Here is a 22858-nt window from a genome sequence, read left to right on the forward strand (position 1 = left end):
GACGTCATCATATTTTTTAAAACCATTAAAAGACATTGAAATGCCATATATTTATGTATAAGATACAACAAGCTGCGTTCAAGCGTACCCAAAGTTGATTAATTTATATGGCTTGAAGGGTTAGATTGCACCTTCATCTTACCACTACCGTGTTGCTTTGGAAAATTGAAATAATGCACCCACCAACCTGACCATATGTTCATTAAATACAATATATTCATGCACTACCTGTTTAGACAAACTTAAAACTTTAGATGTAATTGGTAAAATAATTTTCAAATACTTTGGCTACCCAGTTAACTCGTCGGGATGACACTTGACAGTTCTTAGGTTGGTCTTTTTGACACATTCTTTGTGGTTGGTAGGGTTCATACGTCAATCAATGTGACTTTTTCGCCAGTCTTGTCACATCCTTTGAGTGATAAACTATTGGTTTTTATATTCAAGTCCAAGTTCTTACTTGGACAGAACACCTTTTTTTTTTTTCTTTTTCCTTTTATAATTGTGTTTTCTATGATATGTTTACAATATATATTGGATTGAAGATGGAAGATTCATCCCACCAAGAAAGCAAAGGCATAAAAGAGATGTGAACAAATTAGCAATGGTTTTCAAAGAAATATTTATTATTTATATCAAAACATAAGAGGCGTTAAGAGGTTCAATAACAACAATATTTAAAATAAAAAGTTATTGATTTTGGAGAGGCTTAGCACAACGGTTGGGATAGGTGTTGGTAGACAGTCGGTTCGTATTTTGAAATTACCTAACACCAATTTTTTGTGCTACAAAAGAAGGGACCAATATCTTGAACCAAAACACCATCGGATTTCAAAGTGGCGCGATCCAATTCAAAAATTTTACCCAATTGGACACGTCTAGCATATTTTTTACAATAGCAGGATCATTATAACTGACTCCATCGAGTTCACCACCATAGAACTCAACAGTTACACCCACTTGTTCGACACTATACTTTGATTCTGCGCTTCTAAAAGGAACATCAGCTCTCCATCTACCAAAACTACTAGAAATTCTTTCAAAGAAGGTAGGCATACGATGTACAAAATGTTCATGCCCCTCTTTATCTCTAAAGACAGGGTGTCCTAACCACCCAACAACTATTCCATCCCCATTGTCCATTGAGCCGGCTCTGAACAATCCTCCTTTCACTGGATTATGTTACTGATATAATCATAAAAAGCTAGTTTGTAGGTGAGCAGCAGTCCTGAACCCTCGGGGATGAGGAGAAGCATCGTGTTTGGGAGGACAGGGAGGAAGGGTGGGCCTTCATTCAAGGCCCTCCAAGGTCCGACTTTCTTCCAGGGTAAAATTACCCTCACCCATTCAATTCAGCATGATAAATTTCCTTGTATTCGATTTGAAAATCAAAAATCGTATAAAAACGACAAGTTTTTTCCCCTGCTTCACAGTAAAATCGTTGTGCATCAAAAGGGGGCCTCAGAGATAAAATTTCCTCGTTACGAAATAAAAATTATTAGAAAAGCCCCCACATAGAGTGTCACGGGCTGACAACTTCGGCCCGTGCGGCGCGGCAAGAACCTGATTGCCGCAAGCCTTCAAACCACCGAACGGGGCGCAAAAGTAGTTTGAGAAAACAAGTGTATAAAGAATGCTTGTGAATAAAGAAATCTCGCAATGTATACGCTTGGAAAATTAGTACATCACGAGAAAGATAAGTAAGGAGAATGATCTCGAATTTACTTATGTAGGATGGCCGAGGCCGCTTACAGGATTCCCATGTCGACCACCCAAAACAAGAAATCCCAATACTTGACACTTAGACCGGTGGGAGGGTACTCCCTTACAAGTAAACATGCATAAGCAAATGACTCAACATAAGCAAAGGAAGCACAATGCAAAACAAAGCAAAGGACTGTACAGACTCCCAGACACAGGAGAACAGGCTCCCCCCTTCAAGTTATGCGCCGTCCTTGGCACCAGCAGTTTCATGATAGGCTTTGACTTCCAGCGGGTAGCGCTGCTTCATGCGGAATGCATACTCCCAGGTGGGGTTGTGTTCGCCTATCCACTTCACTTGGTACTTCTTCGGCTCCCCCAAATAGTTTGTCTTGTGCCGAAGAATCTCTTCCATCTGACGGCCCGCCGCTCGCTTGGTCGGCGGGGCTCGCTGCAGGATCGGGTCTCGTTCTGGAACGCTTCGCTCGGAGTCTTCCTCATCGACATAGAAGGGCTTCAGGTTACAAACATGGAACACTGAATGCACCTTAAAGTCTGACGGCAAGTCTAGCTTGTAGGCTAGCTTTCCGATTCTCTTCAGCACTGTGAAGGGTCCCTCATACTTGCGGATCAATGACTTGTGTCGACCACGGAAAATGCCTGTGCGATCAGAATAGAGCTTTACGAGGACTTGATCACCCACTCGGAATTCCATTGGTCTTCGATTCTGATCTACAAACTTTTTCATCTTTTTGGCGGCCTTGTGTAAGAACACCTTAGCCATATCCGTCTGTTCCTACCAATCGCGAATGAACTGGTAGGCAAAAGTGGGTCTTCCCTTTTCTTGGGCTGCAATGGTATGCGGCATCAACGGTTGTTGTCCATTGGCTATTTCAAATGGACTATGTCCAGAAGACTCGCTCTTCTGCAAATTGTAGCAAAATTGAGCTACATCCAACAATTTCACCTAATCCTTTTGATTTGCACTGACATAGTGTCGAAGGTATTGTTCCAACAATCCGTTGATTCGTTCAGTTTGGCCGTCCGTTTGAGGATGGAAACTTGTTGAGAATAATAAATCTGAACCCAACGAAATACTTTGCGCCAAAATTTCCCTGTGAAGCGAGCGTCCCGATCACTGACAATGCTTTTCGGCACGCCCAAATGCTTGACAATATGCTTCACGAACAACTCGGCCGTCTTTTCCGCGGGACATTCTTTAGAGGCTGGGATGAAGGTGGCATACTTTGAAAATCTATCCACAACCACAAGGATGGAGCTGAAACCGTCAACTTTGGGCAAGCTGACGATGAAGTCCATGGAGAGGCATTCCCAAGGACGGTCTGGAATAGGAAGAGGCTCCAGGAGACCGGCAGGCTTCTGATTTATTCCCTTGTCCTGCTGACAGATCAAGCATGTTTTCACATATGCTTCAACGTCGTCGCACATTTGTGGTGCCAGTGTCCGCTCCTGGCCAGGATGGCCAGCCCACAACGAGTCATGACACTCCTTCAGCAACTCTCGTCGGAGATTGCCCCATCTAGGCACGAACACTCGTCCGCCCTTTGCCATCAAAAGTCCATCTTGTAGCCAGAATCGTCGCGTCTTTCCCGCCTCCGTTGTTTCGACCAAGTGCTTGGCCACTGGGTCCTGCTTCATGCCTTCTCGAATCCGCCCGAGAAGAGCACCATCGAGTTGCGCTTCGGATGATGCTGTCCGGGTAACTGCCAACTCCGCCTTCCGACTCAGTGCATCGGCTACGACGTTTGTCTTCCCTGCCTTGTATTTCAAGGCAAAATCGAATTCTGCAAGGAATTCCTGCCATCGAGCTTGCTTCGGACTCAACTTCTTTTGAGTCTGGAAGTAGCTTGTAGCTACATTATCAGTCTTTACCACGAATTGGGACCCCAATAAGTAATGCCTCAATGTGCGAAGACAATGAATAATGACCGTCATTTCCCTTTCATGCACGGAGTACCGTCGCTCCGCGTCTTTCAGCTTTCGACTCTCATAGGCAACTGGATGACCTTCCTCAAAACTCCGCCAATGGCAAAATCTGATGCATCCGTGTGGATTTCAAATTTCCTTGTGTGGTCGGGCAACCTGAGCACAGGTTCCTGCGTCAGGGCCCTCTTCAACTTGTCGAATGCATCTTCTTTGAGCTCTTCCCAAGCCCAAGTTCGGTTTTTCTTCAACAAATCAGTGAGAGGCGCAGTTATCAAAGAATACTCCTCAATGAATCGTCGACAGTAATTCGTCAAACCGAGAAAAGAACGTAGTTCCGGTACATTGGTTGGCGGTTTCCAGTCTCGAATTGCCCTCACCTTTTCTGTGTCCATTCGCAGCTGACCTTTTCCCACAATGTGACCGAGAAAACTGATTTTCGATTGGCCGAATAGACACTTTTCGCGCTTCACATAGAGTTCGTTTTCCTTCAATACCTTGAACACTGTTCGCAAGTGTTCCACATGGTCCCTCATGGAGCTGGTGTATACTACAATGTCATCAAGATAGACTACCACGAACTTATCTAAGTACGGATAGAATATCTTATTCATTAGAGTCGAAAAAGTGGTTGGGGCATTCGTCAACCCGAACGGCATTACCAAGAATTCAAAGGCACTGTAACGAGTGATGCAAGTGGTCTTTGGCTCGTCGTCATCAACAATCCGAACTTGCCAATATCCTGATCTGAGGTCTAACTTGGAAAACACTTGAGTTTTGCCTAGTTGATCAAACAGATCTGCGATCAAAGGTAAGGGGTACTTGTTCTTCACTGTTACCTTGTTCAACGCTCGATAATCCACACATAGCCTTTTGGAGCCGTCATGCTTCGCTTGGAATAACACTAGTGCACCAAAAGGAGCTTTGGAGGATCTGATTATACTTCCAGCTAGCATCTCGTCCAACTGTCGCCGAAGTTCTCTTAATTCTGCAGGGGCCATTCGATATGGTGCCATTGCTGGGGGTTTGGCACCAGGAAGGAGTTCGATGGCATGATCCACCTCACGTCGAAGTGGCAGCCGTCTAAGGAGCTCCGCAGGCATTGTTCCTGCGAATTCCGCTAAGACAGGCGCAAGCGCCTCTGGAACCAAACCAGGGGAGTCATTAGTCACTTCCCTAATTGCCACCAAGTACGTCTCTTCGCCGTGCTTGAGACCGTTCTTCAACTGAAGGGCAGATATCATTGCGGCTTTGCCCTTATCCCTCTTTATCGATGTTACTGGAACCATACAAGGGGACTTCTCATCCATAATACTGATACTGTGTAGGTGCAGCATTGAGACCATTTTCGCAGTACTGAGGAGCTCCATGCCTAGAATCATCCGGAAATCATCCATCGGGACCACCGAGAAGTTGGCCCTTCCTAACCAACTCTCAATCTTCACAACCGCATTCCGGGCCACTCCGTGGATGGTTTTGGCCTCTGAGTTCACCGCCTTCATGCGTAACTCTCCCCTCTCAAGGGTTAGGCCTAGTCTCCTCGCCTCCTCAACTGAGACAAAGTTATGTGTGGCTCCCGTGTCTACCATAGCTAGGGTAGACCTTCCATTTACCAGGATTTCCAAATACATGAGGTCGTTAAAAGGTGTCGCTGTCACCTTCACTTTTTCCTTCCTTTTTATGGTGTTCAGAAGATGAAGTGCACCCATCTTTGATCCTTCCCCTTCTTCACCTTGTACCGCATTAGCAGATTGCCTTGAAGAGCTTGCTTGATTGTCCCTGTTTACACGCTTTGGACATTGCCTTCCTAAGTGATTGCCATCACAAAACCAACATTTCAACACTCTATTCTGAGAGTTGTCGTTTCTGCGAAAGAAAGTTCTTCTTTCGACTTGGCGCTGAGTTGATGGTTCATCTTTCTGTTCCCTTCGATCATCTTTCTTTCTTCCATGGTCAGGCTTCCTTGACGACTTGAAGGCATTAGTGTAGCTCTTGCGCTGAGTATCAGCCAAACGTTCTGCTACCACATAAGCATCCTCCAAAGTCTCCGGATTACTCCTTTCCACTTCGGATTGTGCCCACGACTGAAGTCCCAAAATAAACCAGTTCAATTTATCTTGTTCTTGCATATCTGGCACATCTAACATCAGCCTTTGATAGGCCCTCACGTAATCTCGCTAGGATCCGGTATGTTTCAATTCACCAACCATCCGATAGGCATGGCGTGTCGCATTCGGGGGCATGAAGTAAGTTCTTAACTCTCGCTGAAAATCATCGAAAGTGTCTATTGTGCAGATCCCCTTTTGAATGTCGAGCATTTTCCTTCTCCACCATGCCACAGCATCGCCCTCTAGCAACATAGTTGCAGTCTTGACTTGAAGGTCGTCCCCCATAACGCCTTGCAAGTCCAGGTAATACTCCACTTGGAATAAAAAGTTGTCGATCACTCGACTATCCTGAGTTCCATTGTATTTAGCTGGTCTCTGAACGTCGACCCTTGTTGGTCGATCGTCACCTCCACCTACAGAAATTTGTCGCTGTAGTGTGCGGTTCTTTACCTGAAGTTCCTTGACTTCAGTCTGTAACGCGGTCACTATGTCAGTTAGTGCCCGATTCATGGCCACTAGGTCGGTCATTTGTTCCCGTAGTACCTTTTTCTCATCCTTCATTTCTCCGAAGGACTCAGCTGCATTACCCAACGCTTCTTCATGAGTAGTTACGTCGGTAGCCAGCTTGTTCACCATCTCGGTCAGGTCTTCCTGACCCTGGGATGCACTCATCTCGTCAGAATGGGCTACCCGCTTGCCCTTGGCACTTCGCAGATTGTATTGAGTCGCTAGGGCTTCTTCCTCTTCGATCAACGATCGTCGGCGTGTAGTTCTACACTGACTATCCAACCGCTTCCCCAGATTGCTGAACCTGGCTCTGATACCAGTTGTCACGGGCTGACAACTTCGGCCCGTGCGGCGCAGCAAGAACCTGATTGCCGCAAGCCTTCAAACCACCGAACGGGACGCAAAAGTAGTTTGAGAAAACAAGTGTATAAAGAATGCTTGTGAATAAAGAAATCTCGCAATGTATTCGCTTGAAAATTTAATACATCACGAGAAAGATAAGTAAAGAGAATGCTCGACTTTACTTATGTAGGATGGCCGAGGCCGCTTACAGGATTCTCATGTCGACCACCGAAAACAAGAAATCCCAATACTTGACACTTAGACCGGTGGGAGGGTACTCCCTTACAAGTAAACATGCATAAGCAAATGACTCAACATAAGCAAAGGAAGCACAATGCAAAACAAAGCAAAGGACTGTACAGACTCCCAGACACAAGGAAACATAGAGAATGATTAATTAAAAATGGCGGCCAAAAAGTATGGGCTGGGCTTATTGTAAAATTTTCATTGGTTCGAAATAATGTAGAACAGTTACTTAAAGCATACTATATGCTATGTACCATATGAAATACAGCCTAACCCTCAAACTCTTTGGGGCACGCTCGATTTCAAATTGTTTGAATTGAAATTTCAAAACATGAACTCAAAAACTCAAATCTTGGACACAAATTGTAATTGTAAAGTTCTAAATTATACTCTTTTGGGGAAAAAATTTAGAGATGTATATTCCGTTATTTTAGTTTTAAGCTTCAATTTTTTGAGCTGGCTACTACGAAAGAATGAATTCAAAAGTTAAGCTAAATTCTAAAAGCATTGATTGAAACTTCCAACTTTTTTTCATTTAAGTTTACATTTTGAATTTTTCAATTGAACCTCAATATTTTGAACCTGTTGAATTTTCCAGCATGTAAAATTCCGAAGAAATTTGTGGCATGTTCAGGATGTGTACATAACTTTTGTAGTAGTTGGATGAGATCTAAGACAAAGTCATTTTCTAAAATGTCAATCCGTTTTCCAAACGTGGTTTTGTGTTCATAAAATCCCATTTTATGAACAGCATAGGGAGGTGCCCGGATTTTCACGTTATGCTGTTAACATGGGAAGACATGTTCATACTTTTTACCAAAGGAGTATTTTGGTAGTTTTATTGGATGAAAAATTTTTAGACACTCTTCATAATGCGGGCAAAAGAAAATACTGCAGTTTATGAGAATTGGTAGAAACCTATGAGAATTCATAAGAAATAATGAGATTTTGATAGATTTGTATTTTTCCAAAGTCCTTGAGAACTCTTACCTAACTACTAAAATGTTTGCAGAAAAGTTCCTGCAGGCCAAGAAAACACTATAAAGCACGAAAAATATTCTTGATTTTGGGCAATAAGGACCCTTATATATACGTTTCAAACAATTTGGAGAACTTTTTTTTGTAAAAACTGTTGGCCAAAGAAAAATCAACGAAAGAAAAAGAGCGCTGTGCTAGAAAAGCCGAAAATATATCCGGGAAAAAAAAAATTGGAATCCGGGGAGGGTTTTGAACCCGACGTGAATCGAACACGCAACCTTCTGATCTGGAGTCAGACGCGCTACCATTGCGCCACGGATCCCCGACGCAAATTTGTAGAACCCAAATGTTCTACTTCTTTGACGTTGGACTCCTTCCAGCAAAAAACCGCTGCAAACATAACTTTATAAAAAATCCGCAGAAAGATGGATCCTCCATGTTTTTTCCAACATGTCATTTTAATTCTTCCACCTCAGCTTTATCCGATCGAGCGGAACCCGCTGCGAACTCAATTTTAAAACCGCAGAGAAATAATGGGGGTCGTCTCTTTCTTTCATCCATGTCTTGATTGTGCATGTGTTGTTCTTCCAGTGTTTATGTGAATGGGTTTAGCTTCTTGCTGCAAATTGGAACTGCCTCGCCCTCTGCTCTTTCCTTCTTATGGCCATCATGGCGTCGTCAAGCACCAGCCTCCGTCCACCTCCTGCTTTTTGATGATTTCTTCTGCTAGATTTCTGCTTCCTCCGACTCCCACGACAACTCCCCTCTGCGATTCTCGTTCAAGGAAGTCCGTCTTCCCGCTGCTTCTCAGGCAACCGCTGCCTTTTGCTGCCTCCGTAGGAACGGACAAAAACGAAACCACCGGGCAAGAAGAAGAGGAAGGTGAAGAAAGCTCGACTTCATCCGTAACTGCCTCCCTAGGAACGGACAAGAAAGAAACCACTGGGCAAGAAGAAGAAGAAGGTGAAGAAAGCTCGACTTCGTCTGTAACTGCAGTAAACACTACCAACGTAATTGATGGCGAAAGCTTGGGAGGTACGGCATCTGCGGTTAAGGAAACAATTCGCCCGGAAGGCTTTGTAATCTTCATCGCTTGTGGCATCGGCCTTTTGACTGGAATAGCCGTCGTGCTATTCAACTATACGGTACTGGCGCTTCTTTCAATTTCTCGGTTCTCCTCTATCTCTTCTTGGAGGTCTTCAAAATAAGACTCTGTAACTTTCATGTTCATGAATGCTTTTCAGGATTGCCATTCCGCTTTGAATCTAATTCTGTATCTCGCTGCATCTGCCTGCACATATTGGTGCACCAAGTTTTGGTCTATTTGTTAAATTCTGCCATTGTAGACATCTACCTATTAGTCTAATTCTTGTATCTCTCTGCTCTCTATTTTCGTTATAGTACGAGTTTGACATTGCTGTAGGCAGATTCCTAGCAGACTATGTAAAATGGGTATTGAACTCTTAACCCCTTTAGCTGGAAGGTCTTAAGCTGAGCTCTCTAGCTCGGTGGCTGGAGGCCTTGGTGGCATTAGCTGAAAACCACGGTCAGCTATTTGTCTACACTAGTCTGACACTTACATTCTCCCAATATGGTCAATGTGGCTAATGATTCAATACCAAAAAAATCCTTTTTTTTTTTTTTCCTGGTAAGCAATTCACACGGCTTAATGGGATATACGTTAAGTTGGTTAACTGCGTGCCAACCTTTAGCATATCACTAGTCCGTCTTTCGTTTTCTAAGCAAAGGAAACAAAAGTAATCAGTTTCACGCTCGGACACTTAATTTTATGATTTGAAACACTGTCATAGATGTCCCAATATTTTTGAAAATCTCGCAATATTTACGAGAAAAACAAGTAAACCAATAAAAAGGAAAAATCTTGTGAGATTTTGAAAACCTCAGGAATAATGAAAATCTCATGATTTTTTTTTGCTACCATTAATTTCTCATTTATTTTTCTTTTCTCTAATTTTAGGATTTTTTGTTTTTTAAATTTTGTTCCTAAAATTTTCCCAAGAAAAACAACTTTGCAAAAATGTATCCAAAAAAACCTTGCCCATATTTTCCGGAGAATGATATTTATGACAATCGCTTCAACAAATTTTATACTTTATCGATGTTGGTCTCCAGGAGTCCACGCAATGTGGAAATATATGACCAGTACTAAACCTGGTGCCAGCTGCTTAACAGATTTAAATCACAGCAATGGGCACAACCACAAAGCTGCTGTTTTTGGCACAACTGAGGGGAATCCATTGTGCTTGTAAAGTAAGTCTAGTTTGCCTACAAACTTAACACATGATACATAATGCTTTTAGGTTGATTTAGCATTCTGATTGTGAACATTCTGTTGTTCTTTTGTGAATTTGAAAATATAGGCATCCTCAAAAAATACTATTGTAGAAGTTATAACTTATATATCTCATGTCTAGTTTATGTTGTTTTCACTCTGTACACTATCAATAGCGGAAGCTATTGGCTAGCTGCTACGCAAGCAAAATCCTTACACATAAATGACATTGACTATTCCCTGGTTCTGACTATTGCACATAATTTCAGGTCGATGAAATACGTAATCTTTTTTGGGATGGTATTCCTTCTCGAGGTGCCTCCTGGTTGAGACATGAGCCTATTCAAGACACCTGGCCACGGACAGTATTGGTGCCTGCTTTTGGTGGCCTTATTGTTGGTATTTTAAATGAACTAAGAGGAAGACTTCAGATTCCCTCTACTATGAACCTGTCTTCCAACATGAAGGGATTCCTACGGTCATTCATGAAAACAATTGCTGCTGCTGTTACCCTAGGAACTGGAAATTCCTTGGGCCCTGAAGGGCCTAGTGTTGAGATAGGGACATCAATAGCTAGAGGAATTGGTGTTTTGTTTAAGAGGAGCAGAAGAAGGAATCTATCATTAGTGGCATCAGGATCAGCTGCTGGAATTTCTTCAGGTTCGCATTTTCGAGATGCAAGCAGATAACTGTCAATTTGTCTTGCAAGACTGGCCATTTTAAGAATACTTGTTCCATCAATTGACCTAATTGGCAATTAGAGGGCTAAAATCATATACATTATTACAATATATAGGCCTGTCATTGGCATCCTTAGATGAATGATACAGATAGAAATTTCGGATCAGTTGGTGAAGCTTCTTTAGGCTGTGTGATCACTGTTGCTCTTTCTGCGATGGTTGTCAGTTTAAGCTTCTCCAATGTTTGTTCTTTAATGATTGAGTTTGGAATTCAACATCCAGGTGCATCATTTTACAAACTTTTAATTTCTTTTAATCATCCCTTAGCTGATTTTGACGTTTGAGTTTATTTTCTTGCCTAACTATCATTTAGTCGACTGTTTCTTTTTTTTCAAAACTCTCATGGATCCTAATTGATTCACCAAAATTTATGGTTTATTCATTCATACATGATTGTCCTATTTCGTTATTCCAAAATCCTGTAATGTCAAAAACTTCTCCAGTAGATTCCTGTAAATTCCAATAAATTCTGGTTTAATAAATATTAAAAGTTCATCTTTACTGAGTTTTGTGTACAGAGGAGCAGTGTTAGACTATGAAGATTCTAGTTCTTATTTTCATGGGCATGCTAATCATTGTTATTTATGATCACATTTAAGTGGTCCATGTTCTGTGCTTTTCAACACTATATGTATTGCATTGTTATTCTCTTAACCAGTTTCAGAGCTAAAACTCTCTAGTTCTTAACTGTAATCCATGTTAAGATGCGCCACAGCCTTTGTGCATGAAGAATGCCTGTAATTATCACAATCCTATCTTTTGGTTTGGTGTTGAACCTAACTGATGATTTCTGAATCCTGCACGAAAGATGTGGACAAAGCTGTCAGGCATTCACTTTTGCTTTAGCAGCTGCTTGTTGAAACTCTCTCTCTCTCTCTCTCTCTCCACATAAGTTAATAATTTTTGATGCAATGGTGTCTTGTGGAAAACGGTTGTTATAGTTAAAAATAGCTGCCAGTAACCATAATTTTCTGCTGCCCACTAGTAATATCTTCTAGAACAAATCGGTTATTGATAAGTTGTTTGCTATGACATGTAATTAGAATTTGCAGCTGATAATTTAGAGTTCTGCCGGATCATACATCCACCTCTTAGCTTACTCTAAGAGCTAACATCAATGTGAGTGCAACTGTGCATGTGTTTGGTGCCATTGTAGCCACTTCATGTGCAAAATTGGGCAACCTAGATGCTTCGATATGCTTCTGTGACTATGTCTGCATTCCACACCATAGTTTGTTTAAGGGATGTTTAATTCAAAGCAAAAAAAATTCATAGGCAAAACTTTTGTATAGAAAACCTTTTCTAGATTGAAATTCTTGTCTAGGAAGACGTTTTTCATGTTTAATTGATAGGAAACAAAGAAGGGGTCATTTAGCTTACGCAAAATTTTTACCCTCATCAAGGAAGGAGAAACTATTATCCAGAACATATGCAAAGAATAGACAAAGGGCAAAAATTTGGTTATGCCTCGTTTGATCGAAATAGGAAAAATAGGTGAGGGGCACAACTTTTGGCAGAATTTTTTGTCACAAAAGTTTTGCCTAGTTACCAGAAAAGGTTGTAGGGAACTATACGCAGATGTGTAAAGGAGAAGAGGACAAAGGCAAAAACGTTACCAGCACCTTGAATTTCCATGATAAGAAATGTGGTACAATAACACTAACCTATGTAACTATGTTGTCAATGATTTGGCCCCTAGGCTCGTAGGCTTAGTTGATCACTTGGGCTACCTGGTTTTATATTGCCTACCATTTAAAAATGCCTAGAATATTGCTTAGGTGCTCAATAGCTTATATTTTGGGTACACAATGCTAATATGAACTATGATTATCATTGAGGATTTTTTGTTCCTTTTTTTAATTATATTAATATTTTTATGTTCTGGTTTTTCATAGAGATCTCACACTTAACGCTAAGGTAACGTTTGATCTCTTGGAAATATAGAAATGGAAACAAGTTTTTTCAGGAATTGGTGAAATGGAATCAAAATCCAGATTTCCAAAACCCCTTTATGTTTGCTGGACTTGGTCACTTGGGTTTATGTTCCATAGGTGGAGGGTTTCACGCTCTAAAACCCTCTGCCTTGAGGCAGAGGATGTGGAGAGTTTTCAGACGTAGGAAACACCCTCCGTTGGGGAGGTTTTACAGGTAGAGCATGCGGAGGGTTTCGGCGGAGAAACGCGGATCTGCTTGGTGGAGGGTTTTAGAGGTGAGGGAGGGTGGTGGATGGTTTCCTTTGAGGTGAGGGAGGACGGCAGATGGTTTCCTATGAGGTGAGAGAAGGCAGCTGTGATTGCAAGAAGGAGGCTGCTTGGGTGAGGCTGCAAGATGATGGCTAGCCCAACAGGCATTTTTTTTGTCCAGGAAAACTTGTCCCCACCTCGAGATGGGACAAAAATTCCGGAAACAAATATCCCAAATCAAATTTAGCAGTAACAAATTTCATCCCCAGATTGATGCGGAGGGAAATTTCTTAAAAATTTGAATTTTATTTAACGGGCTATGGGAAATTTCCTTCCCATCAAACGCCCCCTAGGGAAATGGTAAGATTTTCCATGCTTTATAACATTGAAAACCACTGATATTTACTTGTAGTTTTTTCTTGTGCTATATACCTTGTAAACTTAGTTGTTCAACTTCATTTTGACCTTTCAAACTTTTAATTATGTTTATTATCATGTTATGAAATGTTTAATGTTTATATGTTGTGGTGCATTTTAATTGTTCTATTATTATAAATCATAGTTAATAGGCTTTCCATTGAGAAATGTTTCAGTTTCATTTTTTGATTTTGACAATTAAATATTGCATTTTATTGGTTTCCTTTTTTTTGTTGTGGCCTGCTTAATATATGAAGTTTTGTCTAGGTTTGCTTATGATTTTAAGAGCATTATCTATATATATAATATGACTTAGTGTGTGTTTATCTAAATTACTTTTTATTATTTTAACAATCTTCATGTGACTGTATATAACTGTGTCTGTGTTTATGTATGTGACAATATATAGTAACACTTAGTATCGCATATTATTAATTTCTGTGTTTTTCTTTTGTTTGCATCTCTTAAAGTGCCTAGTCCAGCCTAAGCATGCTTAATCTCTAGGCTCTACTCATTGTCTAGGCATTGCATGACCCTTTTAAAAAGTATTGGTTCTTATTACAAATTTATAATGCTTCTGTACCTGATTGCAGATGGTTATTGATTCGTCTTATGGTCAAGATGAGGTCGAGGTTATAGGTGATAGGACAACTCATTTGTTTTCCTTTTGCTTTTTAATTTAGATGGACTTATTTTGAAAGCTTCCGTAGCTATGAGATCTATGTTATTAATCTTGAAGCAGAATATTTAGGCAACTATTCGATTTAAGCATTTTATGTTGATTATATCAAATGTAGTTAAAAGTGTTATCCAAACCCTAGGCATTGAGTAGAGTCTAGATTAGGCATTTTAAGCAGTACAAAAACAAGGAAAAGATAATGCATTTATACACTCATGGAATATGAGGACTGATCTATGAACCATCTCATGAAATATGTGGAATAAGTAAATGTGAGGACTAGGTAAGCTGATTCATGAGCCGCCCAATATATTCAGTTGATGGTTCAAACTTCAAATAGTGTCATGTTAAAGTCAAAAACACCCACTTGAAAAGTATTTTTTTACGTGGTACCTTATGTTCAATCAACAAGTTGATCGTATAACTCAATCAGTAAAGAATTCTCAGACTACTTGCTTCACATATTCCATGGCCCTATGTATATAGCCACACACATTGTCACATAGATATTGTTATACATAGACAGAAGAAGAAGAAGAAAAATAAGAAGAAGAAGAAGAAGCAATTCAAACAAACCAACAAAAAATGGATGATGATAAGAGGAGAAGAAGAAGAAGGATGAGAAAAAAAGAACAAGACAGAAGATGAACAATCACTTAAAAAAACCAAAAAGAAATGACAGGGAGCAAAACAAGTTTTTGTTACATACCTGATGTATCTGCTGCAGTGCAAGTCTAACAAGTCTTCTGTCTCTCTCATGCATGTATACTAGGCAATACACTTTTTTTTTTCATGCTTTCTAACAAAATTACATTGGTTTTGCAAATGTGCTTTACAGTGTTTCCTTTTCTTTACAAATTAATAGTTTTGCTTTCTATTTCTCTCTAAAAAGGCTTAGAATATGTAATATTTGTTGACGGATCTTGGTGTATGGGTCCGGGTCTGGACCCGATCCAATATGTCCTTGTTAGGGCATACTTATATCATTGTAAACCCTAATCTAAAAGGTTAATGAAATCTTAAGAGAGAGAGAGTCTGGAAGCTAGTGGGTGCCAGTTCCTCCTCGTCCGTGGTTTTTTCCCTCTTGTTGAGGGTTTTTCCACGTTACATCGCGTTCATCATATTTATGTTCCTATATTTCGTGTTTCTACATGGTATCAGAGCCAACTTTTGTACTTTATATGTAACTAGCAACAGCCAACAACCCTGTTTTACACGACAGAACAAAGCATGTTGAGATTGATCGTCACTTCATTCGTGAAAGGATTGATGCTAAAGAGTTAATCTTACCTTACATGAAGTCTGAAGACCAAACCGCTGATGTTCTGACGAAAGCTCTATCTTCAACTTCATTCGAGAGAAATGTATCCAAGTTGGGCATGTTTGATATGTATGCCCAACTTGAGGGGGAGTGTTGACGGATCTTGGTGTATGGGTCTGGGTCTAGACCCGATCCAATATGTCCTTGTTAGGGCATACTTATATCATTGTAAACCCTAATCTAAAAGGTTAATGAAATCTTAAGAGAGAGAGAGTCTGGAAGCTAGTGGGCGCCAGTTCCTCCTCGTCTGTGGTTTTTTCCCTCTTGTTGAGGGTTTTTCCACGTTACATCGCGTTCATCATATTCCTCTTCCTATATTTTGTGTTTCTACAATATTTAATGTGTTCTAAAAGGATTAGAATATCTATGGTTCACTTCACTTAGGTGCGATGGCATGCCCAAGCAACAGTCTAGGCACTGTAAAGTTGTACGGATCTTGAGCCTAGGCAATGAAGGTGCCTGGCATACCTAGGCCGCCTTAGTGCAGGCATGCCTTCGACATCAAATGTTATATCTAGAATGTTTCAAATCTTTAAAGTAAAAATTTAGTGGCCATGACCTGCCTGCATGATGGCAACTAGGATTCTTGTGATTGAGTATGCCTAATTTAGTTATCAATATAGACTTCCTTGTTGAAGCTTCTATGTAGTTTAACGTGAGAAGGGTGTCATATGCACATACTATATGACTTGAAGAGCTTATTTCCAGATTCATCTGTTTTACAGGATTCAATGCAGCTGTTTCTGGTTGTTTTTTTGCTGTTGAATCTGTCTTATGGCCATCGCCGGAGGATTCTGTCTCATCAGTCACAAATGCAACATCTATGGTGATTCTAAGTGCAGTAATTGCATCTGTAATTTCTGAAGTTGGTCTAGGTTCAGCACCAGCTTTTGCAGTTCCTGATTATGACTTCAGATCTCCAAGTGGTATGCTTATTACTCCTTTTCAACTTCCTGAAGATTCATAGCTGAAAGTTGATCCCTTTTATGTCATTGCAGCTCTTTGTTTAAACCTTATTTCCTCTAATTCTTTCTTAAGAATTGTGAAGCAATTCTCCTGACTGAACTTATGGACAGAACTTCCATTGTATCTTTTTTTGGGTCTCATATGTGGAGTGGTCTCTGCTACCTTAACAAAGTGCACATCATATGCGTGCTCTGCTGTTGGAACATTACGAAAGAATACAAGCATACCAGCTGCTGCCTTTCCTATCATGGGTGGTCTATCAGTTGGAATTGTTGCCCTTATATATCCTGAAGTTCTTTATTGGGGCTTTGAGAATGTTGATATTTTACTTGAATCAAGGCCATTTGTAAACGGTCTTCCTGCAGACCTATTGCTTCAGCTTGTTGTGGCAAAAATAGCAACAACTTCCTTGAGCCGTGCTTCAGGATTGGTTGGGGGCTACTATGCACCATCACTATTCATTGGTGCAGCAACAGGAACGGCATATGGAAAAATTGTTAGCTATATAATTTCTCACTCTCATCCTATATTCCATCTCTCTGCTTTGGAAGTGGCATCTTCGCAAGCATATGGATTGGTAATTTATATTTTAAACTTTTTAGTTCACTCATGTAACTGTATAAACAACTAGGCAGATGCTGAAATACCTTATTGGGACCAAAGGTTTGAAATAACTAATAAGCTTACCCATGTTGTCAAGATTATCTATTTCAATCTTAGTGGGCCCATAGATTTGTAGGATTAACATTTTGCTTGTTACTCTTTCCTGTAGATGGAAGAAGGGAAGAAATGGTTTAAACATACACCTAATTTTGTTCATCATTACACAAGTTGAACTTTGAGAACTAACATTTATGACTGACTACTTCTGGGACCACCTAAACCATGGGTTTGGATTTCAAAGATTGGCAGGGCATAGTATATTTTTTGTTATATTTGAACATATTTTATTATAATTCTTTCTCATGGCTGTCGTGTAAGCAATGTAAAATGTTTGTTTTTTTGCATTTCGTCCATCTGTTTAGCAACTGATCTCATGTTTAATTTAGCATGGCCTCCTCTGCAGGTTGGTATGGCCGCTACACTTTCTGGCGTTTGTCAGGTTCCCTTAACATCTGTCTTGCTTCTCTTTGAGCTGACACAAGACTATCGCATTCTGCTTCCTTTATTGGGCGCTGTTGGATTGTCTTCATGGGTATCTTCTAGCTTGACTGAAAGGAAGGATGTGCAAGTTAATGCAAGGCCAAATAAATCATATGAAAAACCAGCGTCAGATCTGCAGTCAGTTATTTACACGAATGATGCGTCCTCTAATTCAGCTGTGAGTTCCGCCAGCAAAATTGTGTTCTCAAAGGATCTATTTGAACTTGAGAGTTCTCTATGTGTAGATAATCTCCATACTGAAGTTGGAGAGGTGGAAAAAGTGGTACTGGTTGCACAAGCCATGAAGACAAGATATGTACATGTCTTCCTTGATACTCCATTAAATGAGGCTGTATCTCTCATGCTAATGGGAAAAGAATCTTGTGCTTTGATTGTTGACAGCACTAACATGTTGATAGGGATAGTCACTCTTGGGGACATTCAACTTTTCTGCAGTACGTCAAGGGTAATGGATCACTATCATCATTAATTTGTTGAACAATTTCAACCAGCAATTTCCCCTTGAAAGACGCTTAGGCTTAGGCTTATTATTAAGAGCAATTTCCACTATCACCATCATGTAGTTGTTAAGAATAATTAGGGAGAACTAGTAGATTCTTAGCCTTGTTCTACACTTGTCTCTTTGTCATTACAGGAAACTAAGTGTTGAAAGAAGTAGTAGTGTTAGTTGGGTGGTTATTACACATTTAGAAAAATGGAGTGAGTGTTTTTTTCATAATTTTCCTTTATCATGTAGATCTAGTTGTAAATTGTTTACCACCTTCCTAATCTCTATTTTAGGGGAGGTTAAGGTTAGTCAAATGAAGAATTCTGTTCTCTCTCCCAAACGGTTGCATCACCATGTTTCATCTTATGGCTTATACAAGAGGTGTAAGTAACTATTAGAAGAAACTTTTACGAGACCTGTAGGAAAGATTATTGAAGTTGTTCAAGTTTGCTGATGCAATGGAGTTGGTTAGGCAATTTACCTTCTAGATTCTTTGCTGAACATAAAGTGGTGATAGATTATGTTCTGTGGGAGAACAATACACATTGTGTAAATGTATGATATGCTTTTTTGAAAGCCCTCACCTCGCATCAATTTGAAGGGATAAATCGGCTAAGTTTTTGTGATTATTTTGTTATTGTTTCTACAGATGGAAAAGCCTCTAATATCTGATGTTTGGCAATCATGTGGGGGTCATTATCCAACAGTGTGGACTGCAGATCCTGATATGAACCTCTCTTCTGCACAAAGGATCATGAATAGACGTGGAGTGAAGCAGCTTCCAGTTGTTTCAAAGCATCCAACTGATGATCAGGGATGCTTAATCGGTCTTATTGACAGAGAGTGCATTGATCTTGTCAGCAGGTGAGTTCTCAAATTCCTTCAGTGGTATGACCTGTTTTTGGTAAACGTTGTCTACTAGACAAATTACCTCTCCTATTGTAACTTATTGTCTATTCCTATTGCAACTCTTATTTCCTATTTAATTTTTTGTCATAAGAAATGGAAGGGAAGTCACTTCTCTCCCTCGTTGAGGAAAAATGAGATTGCTGTGAAAAGTGAAAACCCTTTTCATCATGTTCATCTGCTGCATCTGAACAGCATGTTGTTTATGAATGGAATTCACATGTTCTATAGAAATGTACAATGGAGAATAGCATATGATTAAGCATTCTAGGGAACATCAAGTTCTTGCCATGTCCAAACATACCTATGATGCAAATATAGCACATAATTGGAGCCGTTCCTGTTGTCAATGTAGGCTACATGACTAGGTTCTTAAGCTCCTCTTTTCTCCTTGATACATGACACACACTGCTGCCTTGCTTGAGTCACTCCATAAGATGGATAGAGTTATTGGGCAGCTAAGTTAAGGCAACCAAAGCTCATTTTACAGGCTTCATGGTGGGGATTGAGGGGCAGAGACAAAGCTTTGGCCCCTCAAACTCCCAGGTAGTGAATCAGAGCGAGGCCTAAATTGGCACCCCATTTAGCTCAACAGCACTCCTAGCTCCTCTGTTAATTGGTTGATTGACGGAAAACGAGAGGCCCTTTTTACGTTGCAGTGTTACTCTATCCATTAATGATGCAAACACTCCCGCTGGTTCCCCTATTGAATAATATGGTTGCCTGGAAAACGTATTTCATAGCCTTCTGAATCTTGTTATAACATAGTTAGTGTTTGGAAGGTGTGGACATAGCTTGGTGGTCTTTGGTAATGAAATATTACCACCGGTTCTGAATGATTAATATGTTGCGTGTTGGGCACATCCACTAATTACAGTGATATAAGGGCTTGGGCTCATTTAACGAGACTTGAAATTTCACATGTCCAGGCAACACATATGCTCCCCTACTTCCTTCTCTCCCCTTTCATCGCTGGAGGATAATTTTGTTGCCTATTCATCCTTAGTTTATTTCTATCAGTTCTTCCTACCTAGCTTCCTGTTGACATTGTTATTCATCTACTAGCTACTGCTTGATCCTTAGGGTGATTTCCTCTCAGTTGCTGTTGCCTTCATCCCCTGAAATTTTCCTGGTGTTCGTGCGACTGTTGCTTGATTCCTTACCATCTACTGAGTTCTGTCAAGCATAACCAGGGATCAGTTTATGCTGACCCTGCCACTGAATTCTGTCAAGTATAAACAGGAATCAGTTTATGGTCATCCTACCTTTTATGTCTCTCCATAATTAGTTGTATTTTTGTTTGAATTCCATTTTTCTCAGCTACATAAGCTCTCAACCTGATTACCATTTTCATTCTTTAAATTTACTGTTTTGCTTCTCCATTTATCGTGGAATTCCTCTCCTCTTTTGTTGTTCAATCAGCAGGGATCAAGGCCCCCATGATGCAGGCCCATCTTGTCACAGCACCAACCCTGAACACATGACCGGTAAGGGTAGGCATCAGCCTGGGACTAGTCACCAATGCGACGCACAGGCTGAAATTCACATGCTTGGCCCAGGCCCAATAAAATAACTGGCTGGTTGTCCTAAGGGCCTAATGGGGTGCCTGGTTATATATATATATATATATATATATATATATGTTTCTCCATATGGGTTTGGATGGAGAAATCCTTCGGCCTATATATATATATATAAGTAATTCTTACATCCCAGACCCACTAGTTCAGGGATGAAAATGTTAGCAGCCACCTGTTAACTACCTCCTCTTACAAGGTAAGTCCACACAAACTCACTCACATGCGCTGCCCTAACCCAGTTAGAGCAACCCCCTCACCAGAGGAGAGACCTCGTTTCATCCGATAACCCTAATAACCCCCCAACTCCCTTATTTATAGTAATCTTCTGGGTCAGTCCAGGAGACCCAATATAGACCTGATTCTCCATCTGAACCCTAGACTGTAACATTACTCCCTCCTTCGAAAAACACCTTATCCTCAAGGTGTAAGAGTTTGATAAGGAACCATTGTTGGATGGGGCTAGTCCTTCCCACCAGTGTTGTGCTGCATTTTGTGCTATCCATGCAATCAGTGTGCCCCAAGCTGAAGATTGCAACTCTGTTACCAATTTAATTGTTCTCAGCACAGCAAGGAACTAATCTTCACTTGCATTTGCAAAGCTGTCAATGACATCAACAAGAACTCGATTAAGAGTTGCATTTGATCTGCAGGGTTCCTTGTGATCTCCACTATCAACTATGCAGTAGGGGATGAGTGGCAATGAATCCAGGCTGCATCACTTCCAGTGAATCAAAACAACTTGCTGGCGAGCTAGCATTCCTATTGCAAGAAGCTCATTGATACAGTCAAGAAACTTGTTCGCTAAAGAATCCAATATGATTCTCGTTTCTGACTCTACAACTATAGGATTGGAGTGTGGCGACATGAATCTGTGAGGCCTTACATAACTGATGTGATCATACTGACTGGAGTCCATCAGAATCTGATCAGCTGAGTGTGTTTGTCACATGGCAGCATTTTTTCTGCCTTGGCTGGTTTAGAAGACCAGTTTTAGTTCATAAAATTTAACTTGTTTTCTACTAGTTTTCATCACATTAGTTGATTGGTTTTCATGATCACCGAAGTTTGTGAACAAGTGCATGCAGTATGGACTATGGAGTGCTTAGGCAGTTTGTGAGTTTACTTTATTTAGCATCATGTAACATGAACTTAATGGATGAGAAACTATAGTCACGATTACTGCCCCCTCCTCCTAGCATGCATTTTCTTGCGTTTATTCTCTCCTGTTCAAGGGACTTCCAATGTCTTTATTTTTACATTTGTCTTTCATGCTCTTTTAAGTGGTAGCTAGAACCTTTCTTATTGCTTCTCTTTTGATATGTGACAGGGTGATAGCAACAAAAGAACTTCTTACTCTTCGTCCTACACACGAATCAGAGTCCTGATGTTGGAGTCCAGGGTTTCAAGTTATCTTGTGAAAATGATGAAATGATTATGGGATGCAACAGTCAGAGTGTGGCGACATGAATCTGTGAGGCATTACATAACTGATGTCATCATACTGACTGGAGTCCATCAGAATCTGATCAGCTGAGTGTGTTTGCCGATCAATATTCTGGAATCAGCACTAGCATTGGTGGGTCACTGTTTGAGAGCTGGAGCCCTCATTTGTTGAAATTTCACATTTTTCCTTCGACACTTCCAACTGATCATAATCCGGAGACTACAGGGTTAAAAAGAAATAACAGGATGGCCTTGGCCCATTTGGGTACTGATTCTCACGTTACCTAAAATAAACAGGTGGTTCTCTCATATTTATCTCTAGAAAACATGTCTTGATGAAATTCTTTGTAAATCCCAACAGTCCCGATCTGTTATATTTCATTGTTCTGACAATCCCTTTGGGGACTCAATTTTTTAGGTAGATATAATTGCATATAAACTGTGATTGGGTTTCGTTGTAGTCATGTTTATTGAACCAATAAATGAGAATTGCGTAGGTTTTTTGTATGACAGTCTATTGGAAATAAAGTTACCATGATATTCTAATAAATTGTGTATATTCAAAGCCCAAACTGTAATAGGATTATGCTCTCTCTCTCTCTCTCTCTCTCTCTCTCTCTGTGTGTGTGTGTGTGTGTGTGTGTATATGCAGGAAAACATAGATCTGGAAGAGTTTGACACTTGGATGACTGCACAAAATATGGAAAAAGGTAAAAATTTTGTTAGCCACGCAAGTTTTTATATGGCGCGCATGGTTGGTCGGCTGTTGAGGCACTTGAACGTAAAGAAATTGACTCATGTTCCAGCGCATTTGATTTTAAAGTAATTCATGTTCATAGTATCCTTAGCTTTT

General features: G+C 40.4%; 1 protein-coding gene and 1 non-coding gene across 3 annotated transcripts; one reads left to right on the top strand and one right to left on the bottom strand.

Moving 5' to 3' along the window:
• Positions 1–8076: 8076 nt before the first annotated feature.
• Positions 8077–8148, bottom strand: TRNAW-CCA (transfer RNA tryptophan (anticodon CCA)). Its single transcript has one exon. It is a non-coding gene; the product is annotated as a tRNA-Trp (tRNA).
• A 113-nt stretch (positions 8149–8261) lies between these two features.
• On the top strand, positions 8262–22549 carry LOC116260066 (chloride channel protein CLC-e). 2 transcript variants are annotated; one of them, XM_031638150.2, is made up of 7 exons: positions 8262–8971; positions 10389–10779; positions 16185–16385; positions 16536–17002; positions 17492–18034; positions 18726–18940; positions 21890–22549. In XM_031638150.2, the coding sequence occupies exons 1-7, from the start codon at positions 8429–8431 to the stop codon at positions 21945–21947; spliced, it is 2418 nt and encodes an 805-aa protein (XP_031494010.1). In that variant the 5' UTR covers positions 8262–8428; the 3' UTR covers positions 21948–22549. The 2 variants fall into 2 exon arrangements, with proteins under 2 accessions (XP_031494010.1, XP_031494018.1); XM_031638158.2 differs by lacking the exon at positions 16536–17002 and having other exon boundaries at positions 17475–18034.
• Positions 22550–22858: the final 309 nt, after the last annotated feature.

The sequence above is a fragment of the Nymphaea colorata genome, chromosome 1, assembly GCF_008831285.2.
Source record: "Nymphaea colorata isolate Beijing-Zhang1983 chromosome 1, ASM883128v2, whole genome shotgun sequence".
Lineage (NCBI taxonomy): Eukaryota > Viridiplantae > Streptophyta > Magnoliopsida > Nymphaeales > Nymphaeaceae > Nymphaea > Nymphaea colorata.